The sequence below is a fragment of the Mustela putorius genome, unplaced genomic scaffold, assembly GCF_011764305.1.
Source record: "Mustela putorius furo isolate JIRA1106 unplaced genomic scaffold, ASM1176430v1.1 tig00003845_pilon_pilon_pilon, whole genome shotgun sequence".
Taxonomy (NCBI): Eukaryota; Metazoa; Chordata; class Mammalia; order Carnivora; family Mustelidae; genus Mustela; species Mustela putorius.
The window spans coordinates 53,599,016-53,622,072 of NW_025421998.1; the positions used below are offsets into that span (position 1 = coordinate 53,599,016).

Sequence of the window (23,057 nt, forward strand, 5' to 3'; positions counted from 1 at the left end):
CTTTCTGATGGAGGCACAATACTCCATTGCATATATGGACCACATCTTCCTTAGTCATTCGTCTGTTGAAGGGCATCTTGGTTCTTTCCACAGTTTGGCAACTGTGGCCATTGCTGCTATGAATATTTGGGTACAGATGGCCCTTCTTTTCACTATGTCCCTTTACAGTTTTCTTAAAGGAGAAAGAGAACAGGTAAACACCTACATGAACAAAGACTCATTTTTCGAACTTTGCCTGTTTGACATCACAGTAGGAATGTACAGTGGAACATTCCTCAGGTTGTGTTTCCTCAGAATATGTTTGAAATAATCATGTCTATTCCCAGGACACAGAAAAGACCCAAACGAACATCAAAGCCTACTTACATGCTTAGCTGTTTGCATATATGGTCTTTAAATTCCCAGTCATGATCATTAGGTTGCTAGTAAGAGTGATATTTCACTGATGAGACTGAAACTCAGATAAACTGTCATATTTTAAGGCCTCCAGCCACCAACCCACTCAGGGATGGGAACTGCACCATGTCTGGCTGACCAGAAACCTCAAGCCTTTGCCTTTCCGTTGTGGTTTTCTTGTGTTTTGCTCATTAACGAACATATAAAAGCACTCTTCCCGTGTTTGTAAAAAGACTGCTTAACTGTCTCTCCAGAAAGTACAGACCATTTGCGTTCCCACCAGCACTATAGGAGCAGGCCCTCCTTGCTCCTTCTAGTCCCCATGGAATTTTAACATTTCTAAGCAGTTCCACTTCTTGGTTTCTTTGCTTGAAACTCTGTTTCTAACTTTCTGTCTTTCATGGAAGGACAATTTAACTGGCTTTTAAGATTTCTTTCAACAGTCCAGTGAGCCCTTACAGGGAAGATCAAGTCCTTGTTTGCAGGGACCAAAGTCTGGTTTGTATATATGTATTCTAATTTCTGGTTTCATTATTTGTATTTTGTGCCCATATCTCTGTTTTGAATAAATTATCTCATAGACTAATAATACAAGCTAAAATCTCCCCCACAGTTTTGTTTCGGTCACCTTGAACAGGTGAGATTGAAATGGATTATTCTTAGGGACCCTGGTGGCTCAGGCAGTTAAGCATCTGCCTTAAGGTCATGATCCCAGGGTCCTGGAATCGAGCCCCGCATCGGGCCCTCTGCTCAGCAGGGAGCCCGTTTCTCCCTCTCTCTCCCTCTGCCCTTCCCTCTGCTTGTGCGTGTGTGCACTGCCTCTCAAATAAATACGTGAAATATTTAAAGAAAAAAGAAATGGATTAGTCTGATTTCTAAAAATGAAGTGCTAGAAAGTGCAGATAAATGAGTGAAATAAACCATGCTAACAGATACTGGCGGGGAGATGGTCCAAGTTGCTCCTGTTTCTCATGAAATGAAAGAGTAGCTTAACTTCCTAGTGCAGAACAAGTGCCAACTCCAATATTTAAAACGCCTTCTGGAGTTCACAACCACCAGTGAGCATCGTCAGTAAGGACACAGGCCCTCCGGGAAACTGGCGATGGCAGGTCTGAGAACGAACAAGCTGTCAGTACTCACAGCTGACCTGGTTGTATAGAAAATCACTTCCTTTGTCCCCATCAGACTTGGAGTTTCTTAAGAACTAGAATAGATGAAACTTTTATACTCCAGAGGCTTGTTAGGCTACACTAGGTGGTGAGTACCTAGTATCCAGTAACAATCTGCGAATACCTACTTTGTCTCCGGGTGAGAGAGAGGGGACCAGTGGCATAACATACACAATTAGAGGAACCCCAATTTCAGAAAATGATTTAGAAAATCCAGGCATAAAGGAGCTACATTCGGTAAGTGATTTTTAAAGTGTCCCACTGGGGGCGCCTGGGTGGCTCAGTGGGTTAAGCCAATGCCTTCAGCTCAGGTCACTATCTCAAGGTCCTGGGATTGAGTCCCACATTGGGCTCTCTGCTCAGCAGGGAGCCTGCTTCCCTCTCTCTCTCTGCCTGCCTCTTCGTCTACTTGTGATTTCTCTCTGTCAAATAAATAAATAAAATCTTTTAAAAAATTGTTAAAGTATCCCACTGTCCATTTAAGCACATCGAGACAGAATTTATAGCAAGAGAGATTGGGAAAATGAAAGAGGAGGTTATGGCCCCTGGGAACTAAAAAACAATTGAGAAAAGATTTGAGATGATGCTGAGTGATCCAGAAAATTCTAAGCACTTGACTGAGTTTATGTTTGGTGAGAGGACCAGGTGCATAAATTGTTTTGCTATGTTTTGAGGAACCGTGTTCACATGTCCAGGTTTGGTGCTGCTCTTCATTGCCTTTGTTAAGAACCTTCCTCTACATGGAATGTCTACCCACTGCCCCCGCCTTAATGAAGTAGATGGGCATGATCAATGCCTCATCATGCCAGCCTTCTGTTCGTTAGGCACCTGTGCCTCATTCAGTGAGCACCAGTATGTGCCAGCAGCGGTCCCAGGGTCTGTGGATCTTGAGATGAGCAACACGGGCTCTGTCCCGAGTAGCTCAAAGGTAAGGAGGCAGCACTGATAGGATTCTCTATATATTCTGCCCTGTACAATGTTACATACGCACAGTCCTGTTTTTCAGTATATGTACATGGAACTGTGTTTATAACATGTGTATGTATCACATATCAAATAATTCGAAGCCCTATTGTGAAAAAGTATATACATTTGGAAAGCAAAGCCTAGAGAGTCATAGAAAGTGTGTGCAGAATGAAGATGTAAATCAGGCCTCTTGCCTGGGGGGCGGCGGTGGGGGATTACTCTGAGTCTCAGTTTCTCTCTGCAGAATGTTTGCAGAGGTTTGGGACAGTCACTGACGGGGAGCACGTGATGGGGTGATCACGCAGTAGATGGGTCAGAACCCAGTTGGCCTTTCGTGTGCATGGATCTTGTTGCCCCAAGCAAACTGCAGACTCCATCTTCTGGGGGCAAGGATTCACGTGTTCCTTGGACTACCCCCTTCCCCCCGCCCCCACCAGAGGTCAGCCTGGTGCCCTCCATGGGGCAAAAAGATGGGTTACAAAAGCATCATGAAACATTTTAGAGAGCCTGCACCCCATGCAGCATTGCGCTGGACATTCCTACCCAGCATGTTCTCAAAGTGTCTTAGGATGCTAAGAGTGATTTCCTTTTAGACTTGTCATAACGGACTTTTTCCCTTTGTGGCTGAAGATTGAAGAGGAGTTCATGCTGGCACCGGGATTTGCAGCCCCACCTAACCTAGATTACTCAGGCTACCATCAGTACATAGAGGAGAAGCTGCCTCCAGAAAGCCCAGCACTGTACGGCCTCCATGCAAACGCTGAGCTAGAACTCCTGACAGTGATGTCCAACACGCTCTTCAGAACGTTGCTGGAGCTGCAGCCCAGGAATGCGCTCATCAGTGAGGAGCTGGGGCAGTCCGCGGAAGAGAAGGTAGGCGGTCTATTTTCTGTTGCGCTGTAACATGTAACATGTAACATGTTCACAGTGAGTGATCTAAGTGGACCACTCGATGGCTTTTTCCCTTTCCATAGACCCATATAATCACCACCCAGGTGAAAATTCTTAACATTTCCAACACTTTGCCTCTGTTTCTTTGTCAAATGGATGCGTTCCTTCAGTACGTCCTGGTGCACATGCAGCCCCTCTCAATCCATGTTACATTTACGAGATTCGTCTGTATTGTTGCCTGGACCAGTGACTCAATTTTGTCTAGTATTCTATTGTACATGTATATAGTTCATGCTTTAATTCATTCTATAGTAGATGGATGTTTGGGTTATTTCTAGTCTTTCACTGTTTTGACTTTTCACAGCCATGAATATTCTTGGAGTCTTTTGTCAACCGGTACAGGCAACTCCCAGAGGTCTTCTCCAATATTCCTCACCCCCTTTCCTCAGAAGTGGAGTGGCTGGATTGTGGGATGTAATGTGTAGCTTCAGTAGATATTCCCAAATATCTTCAGTAGATATTCCCAAAGTGTTTGTACCACTTACACTCCCGCCAGCAGTGTGCACATTTCATTTGCTCTCCATCCTTGGGGTTGTGTTAGCAGTATTAATTCATTCTGGTTTTAACTCTGCATTCCTAGTCAAGGACTAAGGCTGAGCATTTTTTCCTATGACCTTGGTCATCTAGATGTAATCTTATATGAAGTGCCTGTTCCAGCTGCTCGCCCATTTCTTTGTTGTCAGTGTTTTTCTCACAGATTTGTAAGGACTCTATTCTCATTGTACATTCTTTGTCAGATGGCTGTATTGCAAACATCTCCAAATCTGTGACTTGCCTTTCACGCTGTGTTTTTGGCTCTGTCATTTTGTTATGGTGTCTATTTTACATTATCTTGGGAGATTGGCATTATTTCTTTTTTCTTTTGGCATTATTCTTTTGAAGGTATGTATTATCCTAGAACGACAGGGATGAGAAACAGACATCAAGTCTTATTTGGTTTTACATTTAGTTTATTTTCCCCCCAGATAAATTAGCCCTCATTTCCCTCACAATTTAATCAGGATTCGACTGACAAGGATTCAGGTTGTTGGAACACACTAACCATCAGATTTAATTATAGTGAGATCTGAGGAATTTTCATGTTATTTCTTGAAATAGGGCCATTTGCTGAGGCCCTTGGTTGTCATTTAGAGGCTTTAGAATTTGTTGTGGGGTGTTTTATTCTATATACTAACATTTTCCTTGTATGATTGTTAGACCTCTTTGTTTGTTTGTTTTAAGATTTTGTTTATTTATTTGATAGAGATCACAGGCAAAGAGGCAGGCAGGTGGCAGGGGGAAGAGGGGGAAGGGGGAAGCAGGCTCCCTGCTGAGCAGAGAGCCTGATGTGGGGCTCGATCCCAGGACCCTGGGATCATGACCCGAGCTGAAGGCAGAGGCTTTAACCCACTGAGCCACCCAGGCACCCCTGTCATTATGTTTTGTTTTTTAAGATAAAAAAGGAAACGTTCATCCATTTGGAAAAAGCTTTCTATTTTTTCTATTAATAGAAGCAGAGAGATGGATGAAGTCTTCATTTAGTTTTGGGGCTTTGATCTTTCCAACAAAGAAGCCATCTATTAAACCAGAAACTGCGAAGCAAATAATCTGTAGATGCCTCAACACAGTGAACAGGCAAACAGATTGTGGCAATGACTCTTTTGGATGCTTACTATATGCTAGGCAGTAAAGGACGTGCTTTACAAATAAGCCACTTAATAGCTTCAAGTAGTATCAGGATCCCTATTCCAGACTTAAGTTTAGGGGACTTGTCAGACTGCTAGAAAGGGACAATGAAGGAAACCAAACTCTAGCTAATTCCAAAAGCCATTCTTTTACCTAACCTGCCTACTATACTGTTTCATTCTTTCTAAAGATGCTGCAGGTGAGTTTAAGATTTCAGGACCTGAAAAATAACCTGCCAGGGTGCTAAAGCAATTTGGGATTAGGCTTCCAGAACCACAGTCAGTAGTGCAAGAAAGCAAGGAAAGAGTGAAAGCTGCCTGAGGCTGAAGACAGGCAGTACTCGTAAATCTTTTGTCCATTTTAGGTATTCGTTGGTTTTCCCCAGTCCAGTAAAAGATGAGAAAAAATATGTATATTGAAGTACTACATACATTTTCACATCTTTAATTTATAAATCTTTTATTTCTTCAAGGCAGTAATTAAAGAAGACAGAGAGACTCCCTTGGTATTAGAAATGTGGATCCAAATTGCTCCTAAAATTTTAGGCTATGTCAGTTGGGAGGGCCACATCATAGACTCACCAGAATTAGCTCAAGCCTAAAGGGCATTTTTGGTTCATGTGACTTTTCAAATGTTTTTTTTTTTCTTTTTTAATTAGCAGAACATTACCAAATATAGTACCTAAATGTTGGGATTCTACTTCCTCTGATTCCATCTTTGCATACCAGTGAAACATAGATGATGATGACAGTTCTTCGATTCCTTAAACGCTGACAGCAAATAAACTGCAGACAAAGAGTAGCTCCTTTCCGGTGGGATCTGCAGAAGGGGAGGGGCTGCCTTGATGCAGAAGTAGTTGAGCTCGTCCACAGTGCATGTCCGCCCATATCCAGGGAGTAGTGGGTCTCTCTTAAATGCGTTAGCAGGCATCTTTGGGAGTGGTGGAATATATTCTGGGACTTCTTTGAAACGTCAAGGGCATGGTTCCTATGACTAAAAATGAAACACAGAGGAGCTAAATCTTGTGTGTTAATGATTTAAGGTTAGGAATATCTTGGATGACATTTTGGAGAAACTTCCAGAAGAGTTCAACATGGCGGAGATAATACAAAAAAGCTCCAACAGAAGCCCCTATGTTCTTGTTTGCTTCCAAGAGTGTGAAAGGATGAATATTCTCCTGCAGGAAATCCGTGTGTCGCTTCAACAGTTAGAACTTGGTTGCAAGGTAAGTTTACAAGTTTAAAAGCAGTCAGTTTGAAATCTAACCCACGTCCAAAGACACTGACTGTGTGGCCTCTCTTCTCCGTGCCAGGGGGAGCTGCCATTCTCTCCTGAGATGGAAGCCCAGCAGTCCCAGCTGAGTTATGACACCGTCCCAGACACTTGGAGCAGACTGGCTTATCCATCCACGTATGGCCTGGCGCAGTGGTGAGTTGCCCCTCCCAGGCCCCCGGCCAGTATCTGCCTGGCTGCTGGCTCGGTGTTCTCAGTTCCTGTCGCGTTGGAGCAGCTATGAAGAGTGTACTTAGTGAATTTACTGGCCTGTGGTCGTGCAAACAGAGCGCCACCACTTTCACTGGAGTCTTTTCCATGTGTTGCTTTAAAGGCAAAGATCAGTGAAAAGTTAGGGTCAAAGCAAGAGTCACATGCTGCCCCTTCCTTAGTTGTTGTTTGATCTTGGACAAAATACCTGATCTTCCTAGTATCTGTTTATCATCAGGAAAATGCAGGTAACCATTCCTTCATTATTATTTAAATGGCCATGGGAGGCAACTTGAGTTTGCTTTCCTGTTATTTCATATGCTTATTTACGAAGGTAGTGATTACCAATGCCATCTCATAGCTAACTTTGAAAAGATTTTAGTAGAGGGGCGCCTGTAGGTTCAGTGGCTGCCTTTGGCTCAGGTCAAGATCCCAGCGTCATGGTCAAGATCCCAGCGTCATGGGATCCAGTCCCACATCGGGCTTCTTGCTTCTCCACCTGTTCTGCCTGCTGCTCTCCCTGCTTATGTTCTCTCTCTCTGGCATATAAATGAATGAAATCTTTTAAAAACAACAACAATGAAAAAGGTTCTGGTTGAGTATACAGGAAAGCTGACCGCTTGGGTGTATGGTTGTGAGTGCAGAACTGTTCCAGATTCCAGGACCAAAATTCACAGTTCCCTGATGGCCAGTGCTGCTCCTTGGCTTTTGTAGTCAACATAGGAAGTTTCAAAGATTCTCTCTATTCCTGTATTCTCCAGTACCAGAATTTTTTTTCTTCCTTTCCCATCTTTTTTCCATGAACCAGAATGCTACTCCGAGCCTTAAACTGGAAAGTTCCATCAGAATTCCACATGAGGGGCACCTGGCTGGCTTGGTTGATAGAGCATGCAACTCTTGGATTGTGAGTTCAAGCCCCATGTTGGGCATAGAGATTACGTAAAAAAACAGAATCTTTAGAAAAATTTTCAAATGACTGCACCTTAGAACTGCCATCCAGGCAGCCAGATGTTGGCTGTGTGGGTTGTGTGCAAACATAACGGAAGGGGCAATGTGGAAGGGACACAGATGACAGCAATAACCATGGAGGGGGAAGAGTGAACAGAGCTATTCACTGGATTTCTGTGAACGCGATGGATATCCCAAATTAGATTTTGTATTTCCAATTAAAAATATTTACATTACACTTAAGTTTTATAATGTAATTTTTGGAGTCACTTCCATCTTATTTTGTGCTTTCTGGTTTCTGTATTTCTCATTTATTCCAATTTTTTTCCAGCTTCTGTCAGTTTGTCTGGGTTCCTTTCCCCTCCCCTGACTTTTCCTTTATTAAAGTAGGCTCCATGCCCAGTGTGGAGCCCGACGTGGGTCTTGAACTCAGGACCCTGAGATAAAGACCAGAGCAGGTATCGAGAGTCAGCTGTCCAACTGAGTCACCCAGGCGCCCCCTAATAGTTTTCTTTATTCCATATTTATCCCTGTACAGTTCCTGTTATTTTTTTTTTTTAAGATTTTATTTATTTGACAGACAAAGATCACAAGTAGGCAGAGAGGCAGGCAGAGAGAGAGGGGAGGAAGCAGGCTCCCTTCGGAGCAAAGAGCCTGATGCAGGGCTTGATCCCAAGATCCCGGGATCATGACCTGAGCCGAAGGCAGAGGCTTTAACCCACTGAGCCACCCAGGTGCCCCAGTTCCTGTTATTTTAGCAGAGACACTTTACACTGTAACCTACACACTTGATTTTTCTAACACAATGTAAAGTCAACACTTTTAACCTCCCTCTGAACATCAGCCTCTTCTGGTCTGCAACTGTAATTCAACCTTACTTTAAACCATAGTATTTGTGTTTTGTTTTTAGTCAATTATTTTCACTTTAGCAACATACATTGATTTCTTTGTTCATTGTTGCTTTTTATAGCTCATTCTGGGCTCCTTTGTTCTGGGTCCTCTTACCTGCTAAAGGACAAGATATACAACAGGGCTTTCAGCTTATGTGGTGGGGAGTAAACAGGGCTCTTTGTGTGTCTGAATTTTCTTCACTCTTGCTCCATAGTTTACCTACATGTACAATTCTAGGATACCATGATTTTTCTCTCAGCCCTGTGGTTTGGTAACTCCATTGTTTGCTGGCATTTATTATAACCAATGAGACTGTAAATGTACCTGTCATCACTTCACAGCTAATCTCTTTTCTCTGGAACATTTTTCACATTTTTCTCTTCATCTTTGACGTTCTGCAACTTTACTCCTTTATTTAGGTGTGGACTTTTTAAAACATATCCCCATTAGTACCGAATTGTTGTAAATGTGTAGGTTTGTCTGCCTGTTGCCTCCACTCTGAAAAATTCTTAGCGCTCTCCCAACACTGCCTTCCCCCATTGTCTTCATTGTATTTACCTACCTGAAATCTTCTATTTTCAATCTGTTGTCTTGTTCTGCTGTACCCTGGTTGATTTCATTGGTCTGGCGGGGTGGGGAGGACTCCATTTTTTCCAGTTTATTGTGTTTCCCCTTGCCCTTTAACATTTCATTGTCCAAAATCAATTTTCAATTCCATGTTCTTTATATGGGGGCAGGGGAAGTATCAGTCTTGGTTTCATAAATTCCTGTTTTTGTGACTATTACTCTAGTTTCTTAGGAGTTTAAACCTATCAAAGAGTCTTTTTTTTACCCCCCAGATTCTTCTTATGTTTATTTGCTAGGTTGTCAACCTTCTTGTTTGTTGGATTTGGTACAAGTTTTTTATGCCATATAATCAGTTGTCTTTATATTCAAATGACAGGCTGGCTGGTTATAAAAAAAAAAAAAATTAACCTTATTATTGTGGGGCGGCTTTGTAGGCAGCACAGCATTCTCTGATCAAATGCTGCTGTGGGGGTGTCTGCAGAAGACTCAGAGAAGGGAAAAAAGACTGTTTCCCTGGGAGGATTCCATCTTCAGTCAGTATTAAGCTGTATCTTAGTATTGATTATTCATTGCCTAATTTTCCTGAAACACGGCATGTCCAACTTCAGAGTCAAATTTGTAATTGAGAAAAACTCAAATTTCCTAGAACTGTTTCCAATCTTTTTCCCATTTCATTTAAAAATGCTTACTCTGAACTCTTTCTACTTAATGTCCTTTTTCTACCTTCCAAACCTTAATCCTACTTGAACAAGCAATCATTTTTGTTTAAAAACCTACTGTAAATTGGCTACAATGCCTATCCCCTTGTGGCAACATTTTTAGATGGAAAGTCTTTTCTTTTCCTATCTCTTCCTGTTCTTCACCCTCCTGTCTTCAAGTAGGTTTTCCCTACAGCAGCTATTTGAAAGAATTTAAATTGGGCGGACAAGGGCCATGTTCTAAGAGCAGGGATTTTCCTGGCAGTGACCCAGGTTTCTCTGTGAACATCATCCCTGCTGCTTTTGCAACCCTTAACCCAACCAGGTCCCAGAAAACTTGGGAGCTAGCCTGGGTGCCCCGCCCCCTTGGGGAACTGCCTGCTGGCTTTGATCTTGGCGCTGTCTTCCATCTCATACCCCTGCTCCATCTTCCTTTTCTTTCGGACAGCCCTCAATTTTACGTTTTAAAGCTTGATGTGTTTGATTTTATCAGAGAGTCATTTTCCTGTAGCCTCCCTTGTGTAATTGTTGTGCTGATGAGTTCAGAACCTGGGTAAAACCATCACTTTCTCACAGGCAGGTAGAGGCTGGGAGGTGCTGTTTCTCTTCATTACCTGTCTTCCCTTCTTCAGGCGACAACTGTTAGTGGGAAGACCACAGCCACAGCGGTACCGTCCCTGCCCTTCCCAGCAGCCTTCCCCTGCCTTCTCGAATCCTGTACACAGTCTACCTATGTGAGATCACCACCCATCCCTAAAGTCACTCAGTAGGTTGACATGAATTTTCCACATTCCCATGTTTCCTGTCCCTAATGGTAATAGTTACAAAATTTCAACAGGAAACAAAATCGAGCTTTTTATAGGAACGGTGTTTTGCAAATCTAAGGATGTTTTTGGTTATCAGTGGTGCGTCTGTCCCATGTTCCCTTGAACCTACCTCAGCGGATTGGAAAACTCGTACTAAAGAGCACGTCTGTGTCTCCCTGCCTTGCGTTTACCAGGTTTAATGACCTCCTTTCACGGTGCCGGGAACTCGAAACCTGGACCCACGATCTTGCCCTCCCAGCTGTGGTGTGGCTTTCGGGCTTCTTCAACCCGGAGTCCTTCCTAACTGGTAAGAGCTGCCGGGCCCTCTTGCCCTGCTCCCCAGGGATCATGCAGGGGCCAGCAAAGGGGCCCAGAGAGGGAGAATTCCAAGTGGAAGGGCCACATGAAATGGGACGGAGTGCACTTTAGTCAACATTTTCTGTGAAGGGCCACATGGGCTCCGTCCCAGTGGCTCCACTGTGCCCCGCCAGTGCCAAACCAGGGGACAGGTAACCACGGCGCATGGCTGTCCCAGTGAAGTTCTTCCACAAGAGCAGGGCCGGTGTCCTGTAGGCATTTGCCGGCACTGGTCTAGCACAGCCCCATGCCCCACTGAGGGCCGGGAGCGTGTCGCAGGGCGGTGGCCGTGGCCGGCTCACCAGCGGCTCCTGTGAACCTTCACACCGCCTCCTCCTTGTCCTCCCACAGCAATCATGCAGACCATGGCCCGAAAAAATGGGTGGCCACTGGATAAAATGAGCTTGACTGTTGATGTCACCAAGAAAACGAAGGAAGACTATGGCCATCCTCCACGGGAAGGTGCCTATCTCCACGGGCTCGTCCTGGAAGGTACGCTCCCCCGAGGAGCCCACGTAGGGCTAGTACCTGGAGGCCCGTTCTTAAATTTGGCTTGGCATTTGCCCTTGTTCACTCCACTCCTCAGCAGTCACTTTTCTCTAGTGCTTGCGTACCTCATTTCCTAGTTTCACAGAATTTTATACCAGGTTCTGTGTTCAAGGTCAGCCCAAGCTTAAGGCATTTAGGGTGATGGCCGTCAATTCAGCGCAGGCCTTAACTTACTCTGCAGTGTTAACACGAGATGTAGATGCAGATTTAATTCAAAAATCTTAATTAAAAAAACCAACTTCACTGCTATTTTACTACAAGACTTCTTTAAGCCCTTCGAATCTCTAAAGGGGGTTAAGAGGGAATGTGCTGAATTAGAGACAGTCACACTGTTTTGAGAACAAATTCATTAGCTCTACTGTGCCTGGATTCCTGTAGAATCTGTTTTCATGCAAATTTTAGACCTTTTGAATTTCAGTGTAGTTTTTTGAAAGGAAAGCTGAGGTGTGGAGCCCTGCTTACCACCACTCCCCATCCCCCTCTGTGGCAAGAAAGCTCCTGACAAGAAGTAACTGCCAAACCAAACATTTATTGCCTCCAACAGGAGAGGAGTGGTACCCACATGCCACATTCTTGCAACTCTTGTGTTTTCTCGGTAGGTGCCCGATGGGACACACAGTCAGGAACCATTGCAGAAGCCTGCCTCCAGGAGGTCACATCGGTGATGCCCGTCATCTTTGCCAAAGCCATCCCCGCGGACAGACAGGAAACCAAACACACGTATGAATGTCCCGTGTATAAAACCAAAATGAGGGGCTCTAACTATGTGTGGACCTTCCGGCTGAAAAGCCAAGATAAGACCACCAAGTGGGTCCTGGCCGGTGTGGCTCTGTTGCTTGAAGCATGAAAACGGGCCACAGCCAGGATGGTCACTGGGGTCCATACACGCTAATTTACTTTACTGAGAGCTACCAAACCTCCCTCCCACTTAGATAACTTTGAAGTAATGTACATGTGCCTTAATTTTGTTTAAACACCATCCTTAATAAAGTCTCCCCATCAGTGAAGGGGAATTTTAGCTCTTGCAAACATTAAACAAAATCTTTTTAAATTAAAAATGAGCCCTGACATTCTTAGTCTGACAGCAGGTGACTCCTGAATGAAGGGGCAGCCGTTCCCGCCAGCCAGCAGGGCCCCATGGCCTCCAGTGTCATGAAGGTGACAGTCTACTTTCTGTTCATTCAAGTTTTCATAAAAATAAAACTCTAGTACTCACAAGATCTATGAATAATTGCACTTTGTAATTTAGGGGAATGTTCTTTCACAAATTCCAATGACCCAGAGAAGGGTTAACTGTGTGGTCCTGGACTAGAGGTAAAGATCAAGGCCACACAGATAAACAGTGTCAAAGGCAAGAGCTGCTTATACAATGTTTTCTCTGGAACTTACCTGGACTTGAACTCCACCCCATTTAAACTGCTTTTTTTTTCAATCATAAGCAGGTTCTTTTAAACAATTCAATATATGTAGGGGCCTGCGGATACATGTATAGAGATTCCTCTGCTGAGCCGTCTTCCTGAGAAATCTTTTTAGACAATCTTAAAAAAAAAATAGCATTTAGGTCTACAAAGAATTTCTGTATAAAAACACAATGGTAAGAAATCTTAGGCACAAGTGGCATGGCAGGGCCGGCCGGCGTGCTCTACGGTGAGCGGGCTGGCTCTTCTCTTAATGGTCTTCCACCAGCTGCTTCTGTAAGCTGAAAAACAGAGGGGACGGAGGCATATATAAGGTAGATCCTAGGCTCAACCCCTCATGGAGAGTGGGGAGCCCAAGCCCGGATCTTTGATGCAAGGTTGGTCCTGCCTCGTCCTGCTTCCGAGAGAGGAGACCCTGCAGGCAGGCCCCAGGAGCCCCCAGCCTCACTCCAGAATGGAGCTCTGGACTTCGGGGCTGTTTCCTCAGCACCAGAAGGTGAGCACAGCCTCCCCGGAGCACACCACCCACCGCACCCTGCTCGGCCTGCACCGTCTCTGCCGCTCCCCATTTTACACAATGAGGGGGAAACAGGCAGTGCCCAGATGAAAATTCTAGCAAAGGAGGGAACGTTCTAACAAGGCAAACAACAGTCCTGAGCTGCTGCCACGTGAGCAGACAGGGAATGGGTGGCACTCAAGCCTCTGCCGGCGCTGGGATCTCAGCCTCTGTCGTGGGACACTCACCTCTCGAGGTATTCCTTAACGTTATTGTAGCCGTAGAACTTGGCCAGGTGGATGAGGATCCCCGTGGCACAGCGGCCGTCCCGCTTCCGGCAGTAGCTGCAGTTGCAGATCCCGCGGCAGGGAGGGCACACCCAGTCCTGGAAGAACGGTGTCCCCATGACCTCTGCGCTGGGGCCCAGCCCCCCACCGCCGCCCCTCCAGCCTAGAGTCCCATGTGCCTTCTAGGAAAGAGCACACGGTGACCCCATGGGTCTCCCTCCTCCACCTGTTTCAAGGCCCAGACAGGCTGACCACCCAGGGTGCCGCATGGGCAGAAACCCAACCAGCAATTGTGCAGAATCTGAGGAGGACAAAAGAGCAGTGAGACTGAGGTGTGAATTCGAGCTCTTCTACTTCCTAAACCACTTCTTCACCGGAGTTGTTTAGATTCGTCTGCCCACTGGGGACAGTACCTGTTTACCCCACATCCATAGGCCGAGGGCAGAGGCTCTGGAGCCAGACTGCCCAGGTTCAAGTGTATGGATCTTAACCATACTATTATCTCAAGGACCTGAGGAACAGGGAGGGTATATATCTACTTCGCTAGGTTAAACAAACTAGCCAACCACAACAGAGAAAAAAAACCTTAGACCAGGGGCCGCCACGCCAGAAGCACTCTCCACAGTGACCTCCCTGCCCCCGAGCTTTGCCCGAGCTAACCCCGCTGCTGCAGGAGAGCACACAGGTCCACCTTCGAAATCCGAACTGAAAAAAAGCGTGGCTCTGACCCCTGCAGACATCGCCTCTGTCATACCGGCCAGCGTGCTCATTCCAGAAGGAAGCTGTACTTTTCATTTCCTCCCGCGTGCTGGGTCGTAGGGATGGCACACTGCAGCTACCGGTCCCCAATAGGGCCCAAGGAGCCCCTCGTTCCACCTGCTTCTCTCTGCCAGTACAGTTCATCACAAGCGAACACGACTCCTACCGGGTCCAGCAGCGCGGATCTCACATCCTCCCCGTAGCGATTCCTCAGGCACGGCCCGCAGAACTGTCCTCGCACACCGCCGCAGCTCTGGTTCCGACACACAGTCTTGGTGTCGATGGTCTTCTGCCTACACTGGTGGCAGGTGTTGCCCTGAGGGAGGAAGACGGGATTTAGGGGGTGATACCCACAAGGCCACATGGGGCCATGTACGCTCATCGGGGCATGAAGCAGTACGGCCTCTTTGGCACAAACCACAGCCCTGTCTAGAAGCCCGGAAGGAAGGACATGATCAGAGGGACCAGCAGAAAGCCGTGAGGCAGGGGAGGAAGAGCCCACAGATGGTGTCAGGGGCCCAGTGGCCATGAGTCTCAGGCAGCAACACGGGGCTCTGGCCTCGCTTCCAGGAATCCCGGTCTTTTCAGAATACAATTTGTTGGTGTTAAAATGCTGACAACTAAAAACCTCTTACTACCTTAATAAGACACTGCCTCATCTTAAAAAAAAAATGCATACCACCATGAAGCCTCCCTCCGAATCACTGTTTAATAAAAAATATTTAACCCATTTCCTACTGACTGAAGATACTCTGTCAAACTAGTTCCTATGGCTATATGAATCAAAAAGCACACACACAAAACCCCCCCCCCCCAGTCACCCTACAGTGTGTTTTTCCCCTGTTTAAAACATGAACACTCTAAAGATTATTTAAAATGTGACTATTCTAAATGCACTTTTCCAAACTGTATGCCTGCCTTCCCAAAGATCATATGCATCCCCCAGAGACCTTTCCCGAGAATTCCTACACCAAGGGGCTTCCCCTTCCCAGTCACAGCTGACCCTTCCTGTCAGAGGGGAGAAGGCCTGGGGGTATGAGCCCAGCTATAGTTTAAAGACAATGCAAGATTTCAAATACCACTGCCTCAGACTCCCCATTAGAATCACAATCATGTGAATTATTTGTTATATATAATTTACCAGAACTTTATCATAGATTTTATCTCGAACAGTTATGGCAACATTTTCTAAGTCCTCTTCAGTGATATCCTCCACTGGCCGAAAAGATGATATTCGGTGACGCCGTCTGTACCCCTGGCATTTCCCCTATAAAACAAACCAAAGCAGAACCTGGCATAAGCTGTTTTGACTGGTTAAAAAAACACATAAAAATTTCACACTCTGAGGGCGCCTAGGTGGCTCAGGCGGTTAAACCTCTGCCTTCAGCTCAGGTCCTCACCTCAGGGTCCTGGGATCAAGTCCCATATGAGGCTCCCTGCTCGGTGAGGAGTCTGCTTCTCCCTCTCTGTGCCAACTCCCCGCCCCCCAGCTCATGTTTTCTCTCTCAAATAAAATCTTAAAAAAAAAAATCATTTCTCACTCACAAAGCTCTAGACCATAATGTTAACCATGTTCCACTTCTACTCCTTCTACTCCCCTGGCATCACTCATTACGGAGCTCCTGCCACAGGCACGGGGCCAGCTGCCTTCACGGTACGGTGATACAACAGTAAATGAGCAGCCCAGGTTTGCCCTGGCCAAGAAATCGTCAGCAGCAGCTGTAAACTCTGTGAGGACGGGAGTGAACCACAGTGAACGGCCACACCTGCAAATGGGAAGGACCTAGTTTCTCGCTCCAGACTCTGAAAACACTTAACACACCCTGTCCTAAAACTGAAAAGTGAGGAGGAAGCACTGCCCTTTCCCACCAGCAAAACCACAAGGCAGACTGGATGGGCCTTTGTTGCCTCCCCGGCAGATTAAGCTGAGGGTCTTAACCCTGAGCAGCTCCTTTGCTCAGCTGAGGTGGAGCGCGCTCTCCAGCCTACAGCTCAGGTGGGAGTGGGGGGTTTCGTCCCTGAGCGTGGTCCTGGGAACACCAGCGCTGCCTGGGAACGTGATAAAGATGCCCACCCAGCAGCACGCCTGCCGGGTCAAAACCACAGCACAGGCTTAGACCAAGAATAACCTGTTTATGGTGCTCAGAAAATACCCCACTCATCGTCTTCCTTCTCCTGAAACTGTAGAACTCTTCTGCAAATTTGGCAGCTGAGACGGTGAAGTTCTCCAGGGCAAACTTCTCGGGAGGCCGTGCGCTCCGGGTTGGGTTGGTGCGCCGGGTGACCTGTCCCTCGGAGAAAGCCCGCCTCGAGGCCCTCTTCTTCTGCAAGCAAGAAGAGCACAGTCCGCTGCAAGGGGAGCTGCCTTGAATAAAAGCCGTCTGGCAACAGATTCCGTCTGTCAGTGCTGGCATCAGGAATTATAAAGGAGTTCTACTTACAGAAGCTGAGTTCGGGGTTCGTACTGGGAAGAAATCTGGCATAGAGTTCAGTTCCGCCAGTAGCTGAGCGAGCTGAGGGTCGGAACAAAACAGAGGACCTCACATCAGTACTGCCACGCCTCATTCATGAACACCTTATTCCCATGTCCCCAGTTTTACCAACATGAGAAACCTGACTCAAGTAGTTCAAGTACAGTCTCAACAGTTGCTGTGTTTTTGACCTCGTATGTAAAGACTTCTACCTCCAGAGGGAAGATGCTGGATCATCATTCATAGGAATAAAATCTAAACCCATTCTTTATATATAAAGGTCGTCACAGCACATGATGAACGGGCACCTGGAATGAGGTGGCTGGCTGAGGAGGTGGGACTCCTGACGGGGCCCCTGACGAGCAGCGTGACCCCTGGAACAGATCATCGTGCACAGGTCTAAGTCAAGTTTTGTCAGTTTCAAAACAAGAGGTTCAACTTGACTCTTCGGACAGTTACTTAGAGCTCAAAAAAACCGGTTTATTTTTCAATAGAAAAATAACTTGTGTAAATAATCCCATTTTCATAAGAACCTCAGAACACCGAATAACAGGCATTAATATTCCAATCAATTCAGATTTTTAATTTTAGACTTAAACAAATGTATAGGTGTCATTAAAAATTCAAAATTATAGTTATTTTAAAAATGCAGATACAGTGCTAAAAATTTCCCTTAGCTAATCACAAATATGTCTTAGGATAAGCTACACTCAAAAGGAGGCTCTTTATTTTCTTACTAGAAATCTAAGGCTGCATATATACCGTATCATATTATGCTTTTTAAAAAGAAAATATTAGAAATATTCCAAAATACTAAAAGTAACTAAATGGCAGAATTCTAATTCTGTATATACAAAATTATGAAGCCAACAAGTTAGTGACCAAATACAGAAAAACCAAATACACAAAACAATGATTTCCCCTTGTGTCATCATTCATTCCAGGGAAGACATGTTAACGCGATGCACAACTGCTCAGTGTAATACCGAGGCCTCCTGCATTCCCTCATCTGAGGGCCTGAAGCCCCAGGGGGTCATCAAAGGACTTCTCGCTGCAAGCTGCTCACCACAGCCCTTACGTGGGCTCCTCCACACCCAGTCCGCATCTGCTCCTCTCTGCTGGGAGCTGCCAGCTGTTCAGCCCTCCCCTCTCCAATACCACCACCTAGTGGAAACTTAACTTTCTAATAGACAGGAAGTAGCAAGAGGTCACCACACCAGGACAAGGAGCTGAAAATCGTCCCGAGGGCTGGCTTTCTATTTCCAAGCCACAGCCAATCCAGTGTCAACTGGCTGGGGGTTCAGGAAGAGAGGAAGGACACCCAATACCCTGGGGACACTTCCTGACGGCAGCCAGGGCTGCTGCGGCTCCCAGGACAGCCCCGGAGCCCCAGAGCCCCAGAGCCCCGGACCGCCCACCGCGGAGCCTTACCATGGCTTTGTTCTCCCTGATGTTCATGGTCCTCTTCAGCAGAGCATCCGAGCCCTCCTGGCCCTCATCCCTGGACTCGTCCTCGGACTCCGAGACCGAATCCTCTCTTTCCTTCCCCTGTCTGCAGCTTCTCTTTCTTCCAAGAATGGCTTTTTTACTGTCCTGTAAGCGTGTGCTAGAAAACGGCGGCTCCGAAGAATTGTCATCTGACTTTTTTGCCAGTTTCTTGGTGGGGAACTGAAAGGCTACTCGAAGACCGATACTGCTCCTCCTGGGTCTGCTTCTTCTAGGTGTAGCCTTTGCTCCTTCATCGTCGTCCTCTTCCTCACTCACTGAAGATGCCTTACCCGCATCACTCAGGTCTGACTCCACAAGCTAACAAAACCAAAGAGAAGAGCAGAGACCATGTTTCGTGACAGGCCCCCCAGAACATGTCATTTAAAAGCACTCCGTCATTACTGCAGAGAAAAGACGAGAAGCAAGCTCCCCCTTCCTCTTGTGAGCTCCGGCTGAACTCTCAGTGAGGTGCTCTGCTGAGGCATCTGGTGGAGAGCAGGCATTCTCCTGCTGCCCTCTGGCCCGGCCCCAGCCCCCGGCGGACTGCCGCCTTGGGAGCACGGGCTGCAAGCGGGGCGCTCACAAAGGAGGGCTCTTCCACTGCGCAAGAGTGGAGTATTTGGAGGACAGGCCAAAGAAAAGGCTGTGCGTGGTGTAAGTGTTAGCGTCAGGTAATAATGGAGCGCTCGAGGAAGACAAATACTCTTCTGTCCTGAACAGGAGGGACAGGGCTTCTAGAGGGGACAGGAGAGCTGACCTCACCTCAGCCAAGGACAGAGGAGCAAGCAGATGATGGGGTCAGTGGGGCAGCCTTATCCCCAGGACATGACAGGTCCTCCCTGCCAGGGTCGTCCTCTCCCTGTCCTGCAACCCGTGGAGCTGCAGGGAGACATCAAGGCAGATGGTTCTTGGGCTGTTGTGAGGCACCTGTTCTGTCAGCTCAAGAAACTTTCACCCCCAATTATGTGATTCTGCTGGATATGGGTTTCTGGCATTAAAATGGATCTCAGTCTTACACATGAGAACACAGAAGGCAGTGGCAGGTTCACGTTACCCAGGTGCGACATGTGACATCTCAGATGCCAGGGGACTCTTAACAATGGCAGACACAGGCTTGACTATGGAGATCAAGGCCCCTCCTGGGCATCTTTCCTTTATCACATGCAAAGACCCTCTCTCAGGGACTCTAGACAACAGGGCCGCTGTGAGCAGAACAAGGAGCAGCACCACCATGGGCCCAGGTAAAACCCCTTACTGAGGTAAATGACAGCTTCCTCCTCGGTGACTCCCCTACGCCCCAAATTCTAGCTGGACTCAAGTTAAAAATAAGGTAGAGGACAGGCACCTGGCTGGCTCAGTTGGCAGAGCGTGTGACTCATAATCTCAGGGTGGTGACTTAAAGCCCCACACTGGGCATGGACCCAACTTTAAGAAGGAAAAAAAAAAAAAGCTAAAAAATGTTTTGGGGCACCTGGGTGGCTCAGTCGGTTAAGTGTCCAACTCAATCTCAGCTCAGGTCTTGATCTCCATGTCATAAGTTCAAGAACACTGGGCTGGAGCCTACTTAGAAAATGAATAAATAAGGAAAGCGGGGGGCAACGTGCAGATAGCTTCCAAAGCTTGGGATATGTATCAATCCACAGCATGCCAAGGAGAGAAATAAGACCACAGTATACTGATATATATATATATTTTTTTTGGTATCCTGAACTTTCTACATCAGTAGCTTTAGAATCCAAATGGTGGGACTGGAGGAATCCAATGTTAGGAAGACAGTGTTGGGAGAACTTCAGAGGAAATCTCTCTCAGATTGGCTTTATTTATCTACATCATCCTCAAACCCGTACCCCTTTACTAATAAGGACCCTGTAAGGGACTAAAGTAGACAAGGGCAAACTGTAACCAGCAATGGGGACCGAAGGCAAAGCGCACGAGGCCCAGCACCACCGCTGTGGGGGCTTCACATACAGCTGAAAGACCACGAGACACCAGGGGATAACATCCTTCCGTCAGAGAATGTGGTCTCGCCAGTCCTCACTACGGTGGGTGGGAGGTCGGGGAGGGAGACAGTAACACGTGTTGGCTCGCTGCCTGGGGAAACCAAACTTGTAGGTAGACCTGCCCTAAGCTATGAGTTCTAATCAATCAGCAGGTCACAGTTCATACCCCAAATGTATAGACCATGAATAAGGGGGGAAAGAAACCTTTGGAGTAGTTTTCCAGTGCTAGGAACGCAGATTCTCTGAATCACCTGAACTCACTTAGCCAAAAATCAGAGGACAAGTCAGTCACTAAGAGTAGACAATACCCATTAGGGTCTGGAAGGATTTTAGTTAAGTGTCTTGCTGGCAAAAAACCAGAGGCTGGCCAGCCAGACCTCCAAAGTAGGTTTGGTACCGGCCAACCAGTACCAAACCTACTTGGTACAGCTTATTTAAACTTCTTTTTTTTTTTTTAAAGATTTTATTTATTTATTTGTCAGAGAGAGAGCGAGCGAGAGCGAGCATAGGCAGACAGAGTGGAAGGCAGAGTCAGAGGGAGAAGCAGGCTCCCTGCAGAGCAAGGAGCCGGATGTGGGACTCGATCCCAGGACGCTGGACGCTGGGATCATGACCTGAGCCGAAGGCAGCTGCTTAACCAACTGAGCCACCCAGGCATCCCGCTTATTTAAACTTCTACCCAAGTTCCAAGCCAGCTTGTCAGCCGAGGTTCCTCAGGAGCTTCTGAATGGGAAGAGGTTTAACCTCCATCCTTTATCTTGATACCAAAGAAGGAAACAGTGGGCTGATTTGGAGGGATACATGGGTGTTATTTTTCAGTTAGCAGAAGACCCTCTGATGCCTGGAAAAAACCCAAAGGTTCTTTAAAGGTACCCGGAGAGTCCAATACTAATTGGCAGTACACTGGCCTCAACATGGGGAGTGAAGGAAGAAATCATCAAGTCTCCTAAAGGTCAAGTGCTGAGAGCAGACCTCCCTCAGCAGTCAGACAAAGTCATCTTTATCACTGAAAGAGCATTTCTGCATCCAAACCAAAAATACACAGGGAAAACTCTAAGTTTGTACCATAGCTACATTTTGGCCAAATTAACTCCAAACCCAAGAGCATGACTTTACAAACAACAAGAAATGACTTTAAGGAACCTGCTACTCCTAGACAGACGGTCCTCTTTCCAGATAAAAGATGTTCCCGAAAGTCTAAAATAAATCCTTTCAGAAGGACAATAAGGGACACCTGAGACATGTCCCCCCAAACCCCTAAGGTACCAGGAAAAGACAAGTGGATTTCTCGTAGGAGAATAATGGACTGGTGGGCCAGGAATTAGCCTTAGAATAGCCAATTCTATATTTTGTTAACCGGCTTAGAAGATAAACATGTAAGAAAAAGTCATTCATCTACGAAGTGACTGAAAATACAATTCAGAAACAGGACAGAAACTATGACAACCCACACTCTCCCGTGTCGATAATTCTTACCATGACTTCTGGGTTACTATTTCCATTCAGGTCGTTCTGCGTAAATCCTTCAAATTCTTCCGTCTCTGAGTCAGTGTCCTCTATAAAAATTCTTCTTAGCTCTTCTGAGAAGTATTTGGAATGGAAACGTACATCTTGCTAAATTAAAAAACACAAATGTCATAAAGAAAGAAGAAGAGAGGTGACAAGGGGGCTAAGCGGAAGTGAAGAACTGTTTAATGGGGAGTTTCTGTTCGAGGGGATGAACACGTTCTGGGTCACGGGGACAGCCGTGCAACCCCGTGCCTGTCCTTGATGCCACCGAGCAGCTCCCTGGCAAGAACCTCAGCACTCGCCCACACTTAAAAAATGGTGAAATGGGAAATTTTATGCTATGTATATTCTACCGCAATAACAGAACACACACCCATAGACACACACATCTTTCTATAGATTAGAGAAACAGAACTGAACAATTTGAAACAACTACACCATTTCCAAGAATCAGCATGGCCACGGGCTCGGCCAGCTGCTTCTGTGGCTGGTGAGTGGCAATGGACTTCAGCTCCTTCCGCCGGGGCTGGCCATCAGGTAGATGTGCTCTCACACAGAACCGAACTCACATGGGAAGGAGTCATGGGGAGCAGCCCTGGCTCCCTGCCATAGGCCGACTCTCCCTCCTAGCAGCTGTCCAGAGCCGGCTCCCCCAAGTCAGGGAGCACAGCCTGCCTCGCTTCCAAGACAGCAAGTTGTTGTGCAGGAAAGGGCCAGAGCCCTTCACACCCCTCCATGCCCCCTGCTGAGAAAGCCACCTCTGCACCCTGACTGCCCAGGGCAAGGGAGGATGGGAACGTCAACCCCCCCAGCCCCCAGGCGAGCCTGTCCTGCAGGAGGTGGGAGGCCAGCAACCACCGACAGGTAGCAAGTGAGCAGAAAGAAAGATGCTCTAGGATGCTTAAAAAAGAAAGACATTTTCTTGCCATTTGCGACAACATGGATGGAACTAGAGCGTATCATGCTTAGCGAAATAAGTCAAGCGGAGAAAGACAACTATCATATGATCTCCCTGATATGAGGAAGTGGAGATGCAACATGGGGGCTTAAGTGGGTAGGAGAAGAATCAATGGAACAAGATGGGATTGGGAGGGAGACAAACCATAAGTGACTCTTAATCTCACAAAACAAACTGAGGGTTGCTGGGGGGAGGGGGATTGGGAGAAGGGGGGTGGGGTTATGGA

The 23,057-nt window shown here is 46.6% G+C and overlaps 2 protein-coding genes across 5 annotated transcripts in view; one reads left to right on the plus strand and one right to left on the minus strand.

Moving 5' to 3' along the window:
• The window catches only part of DNAH11 (dynein axonemal heavy chain 11), a 321,410-nt gene extending 308,745 nt beyond the window's left edge, over nt 1-12,665 (plus strand). For both annotated transcript variants that reach the window (XM_013051673.2, XM_045062769.1), the window contains 6 exons: nt 3,162-3,404; nt 6,190-6,372; nt 6,460-6,575; nt 10,734-10,846; nt 11,248-11,388; nt 12,045-12,665. In XM_013051673.2, coding sequence (XP_012907127.1) covers nt 3,162-3,404; nt 6,190-6,372; nt 6,460-6,575; nt 10,734-10,846; nt 11,248-11,388; nt 12,045-12,292 — 1,044 coding nt within the window. In that variant the 3' untranslated portion in view covers nt 12,293-12,665. The remainder of the gene's footprint in view (nt 1-3,161; nt 3,405-6,189; nt 6,373-6,459; nt 6,576-10,733; nt 10,847-11,247; nt 11,389-12,044) is intronic.
• Nucleotides 12,666-12,667: 2 nt separating this feature from the next.
• The window catches only part of CDCA7L (cell division cycle associated 7 like), a 46,396-nt gene continuing 36,006 nt past the window's right edge, over nt 12,668-23,057 (minus strand). For 2 of the 3 annotated variants that reach the window (XM_004743364.3, XM_013051675.2), the window contains exons 3-10: nt 21,841-21,978; nt 18,308-18,682; nt 16,847-16,918; nt 16,535-16,729; nt 15,547-15,672; nt 14,572-14,721; nt 13,608-13,744; nt 12,668-13,144 (exon numbers count right to left, since the gene is read on the minus strand). In XM_004743364.3, the coding sequence (XP_004743421.1) occupies nt 13,114-13,144; nt 13,608-13,744; nt 14,572-14,721; nt 15,547-15,672; nt 16,535-16,729; nt 16,847-16,918; nt 18,308-18,682; nt 21,841-21,978 (1,224 nt within the window). In that variant the 3' untranslated portion in view covers nt 12,668-13,113. The remainder of the gene's footprint in view (nt 13,145-13,607; nt 13,745-14,571; nt 14,722-15,546; nt 15,673-16,534; nt 16,730-16,846; nt 16,919-18,307; nt 18,683-21,840; nt 21,979-23,057) is intronic. The other variant, XM_004743365.3, reaches the window with a different exon arrangement.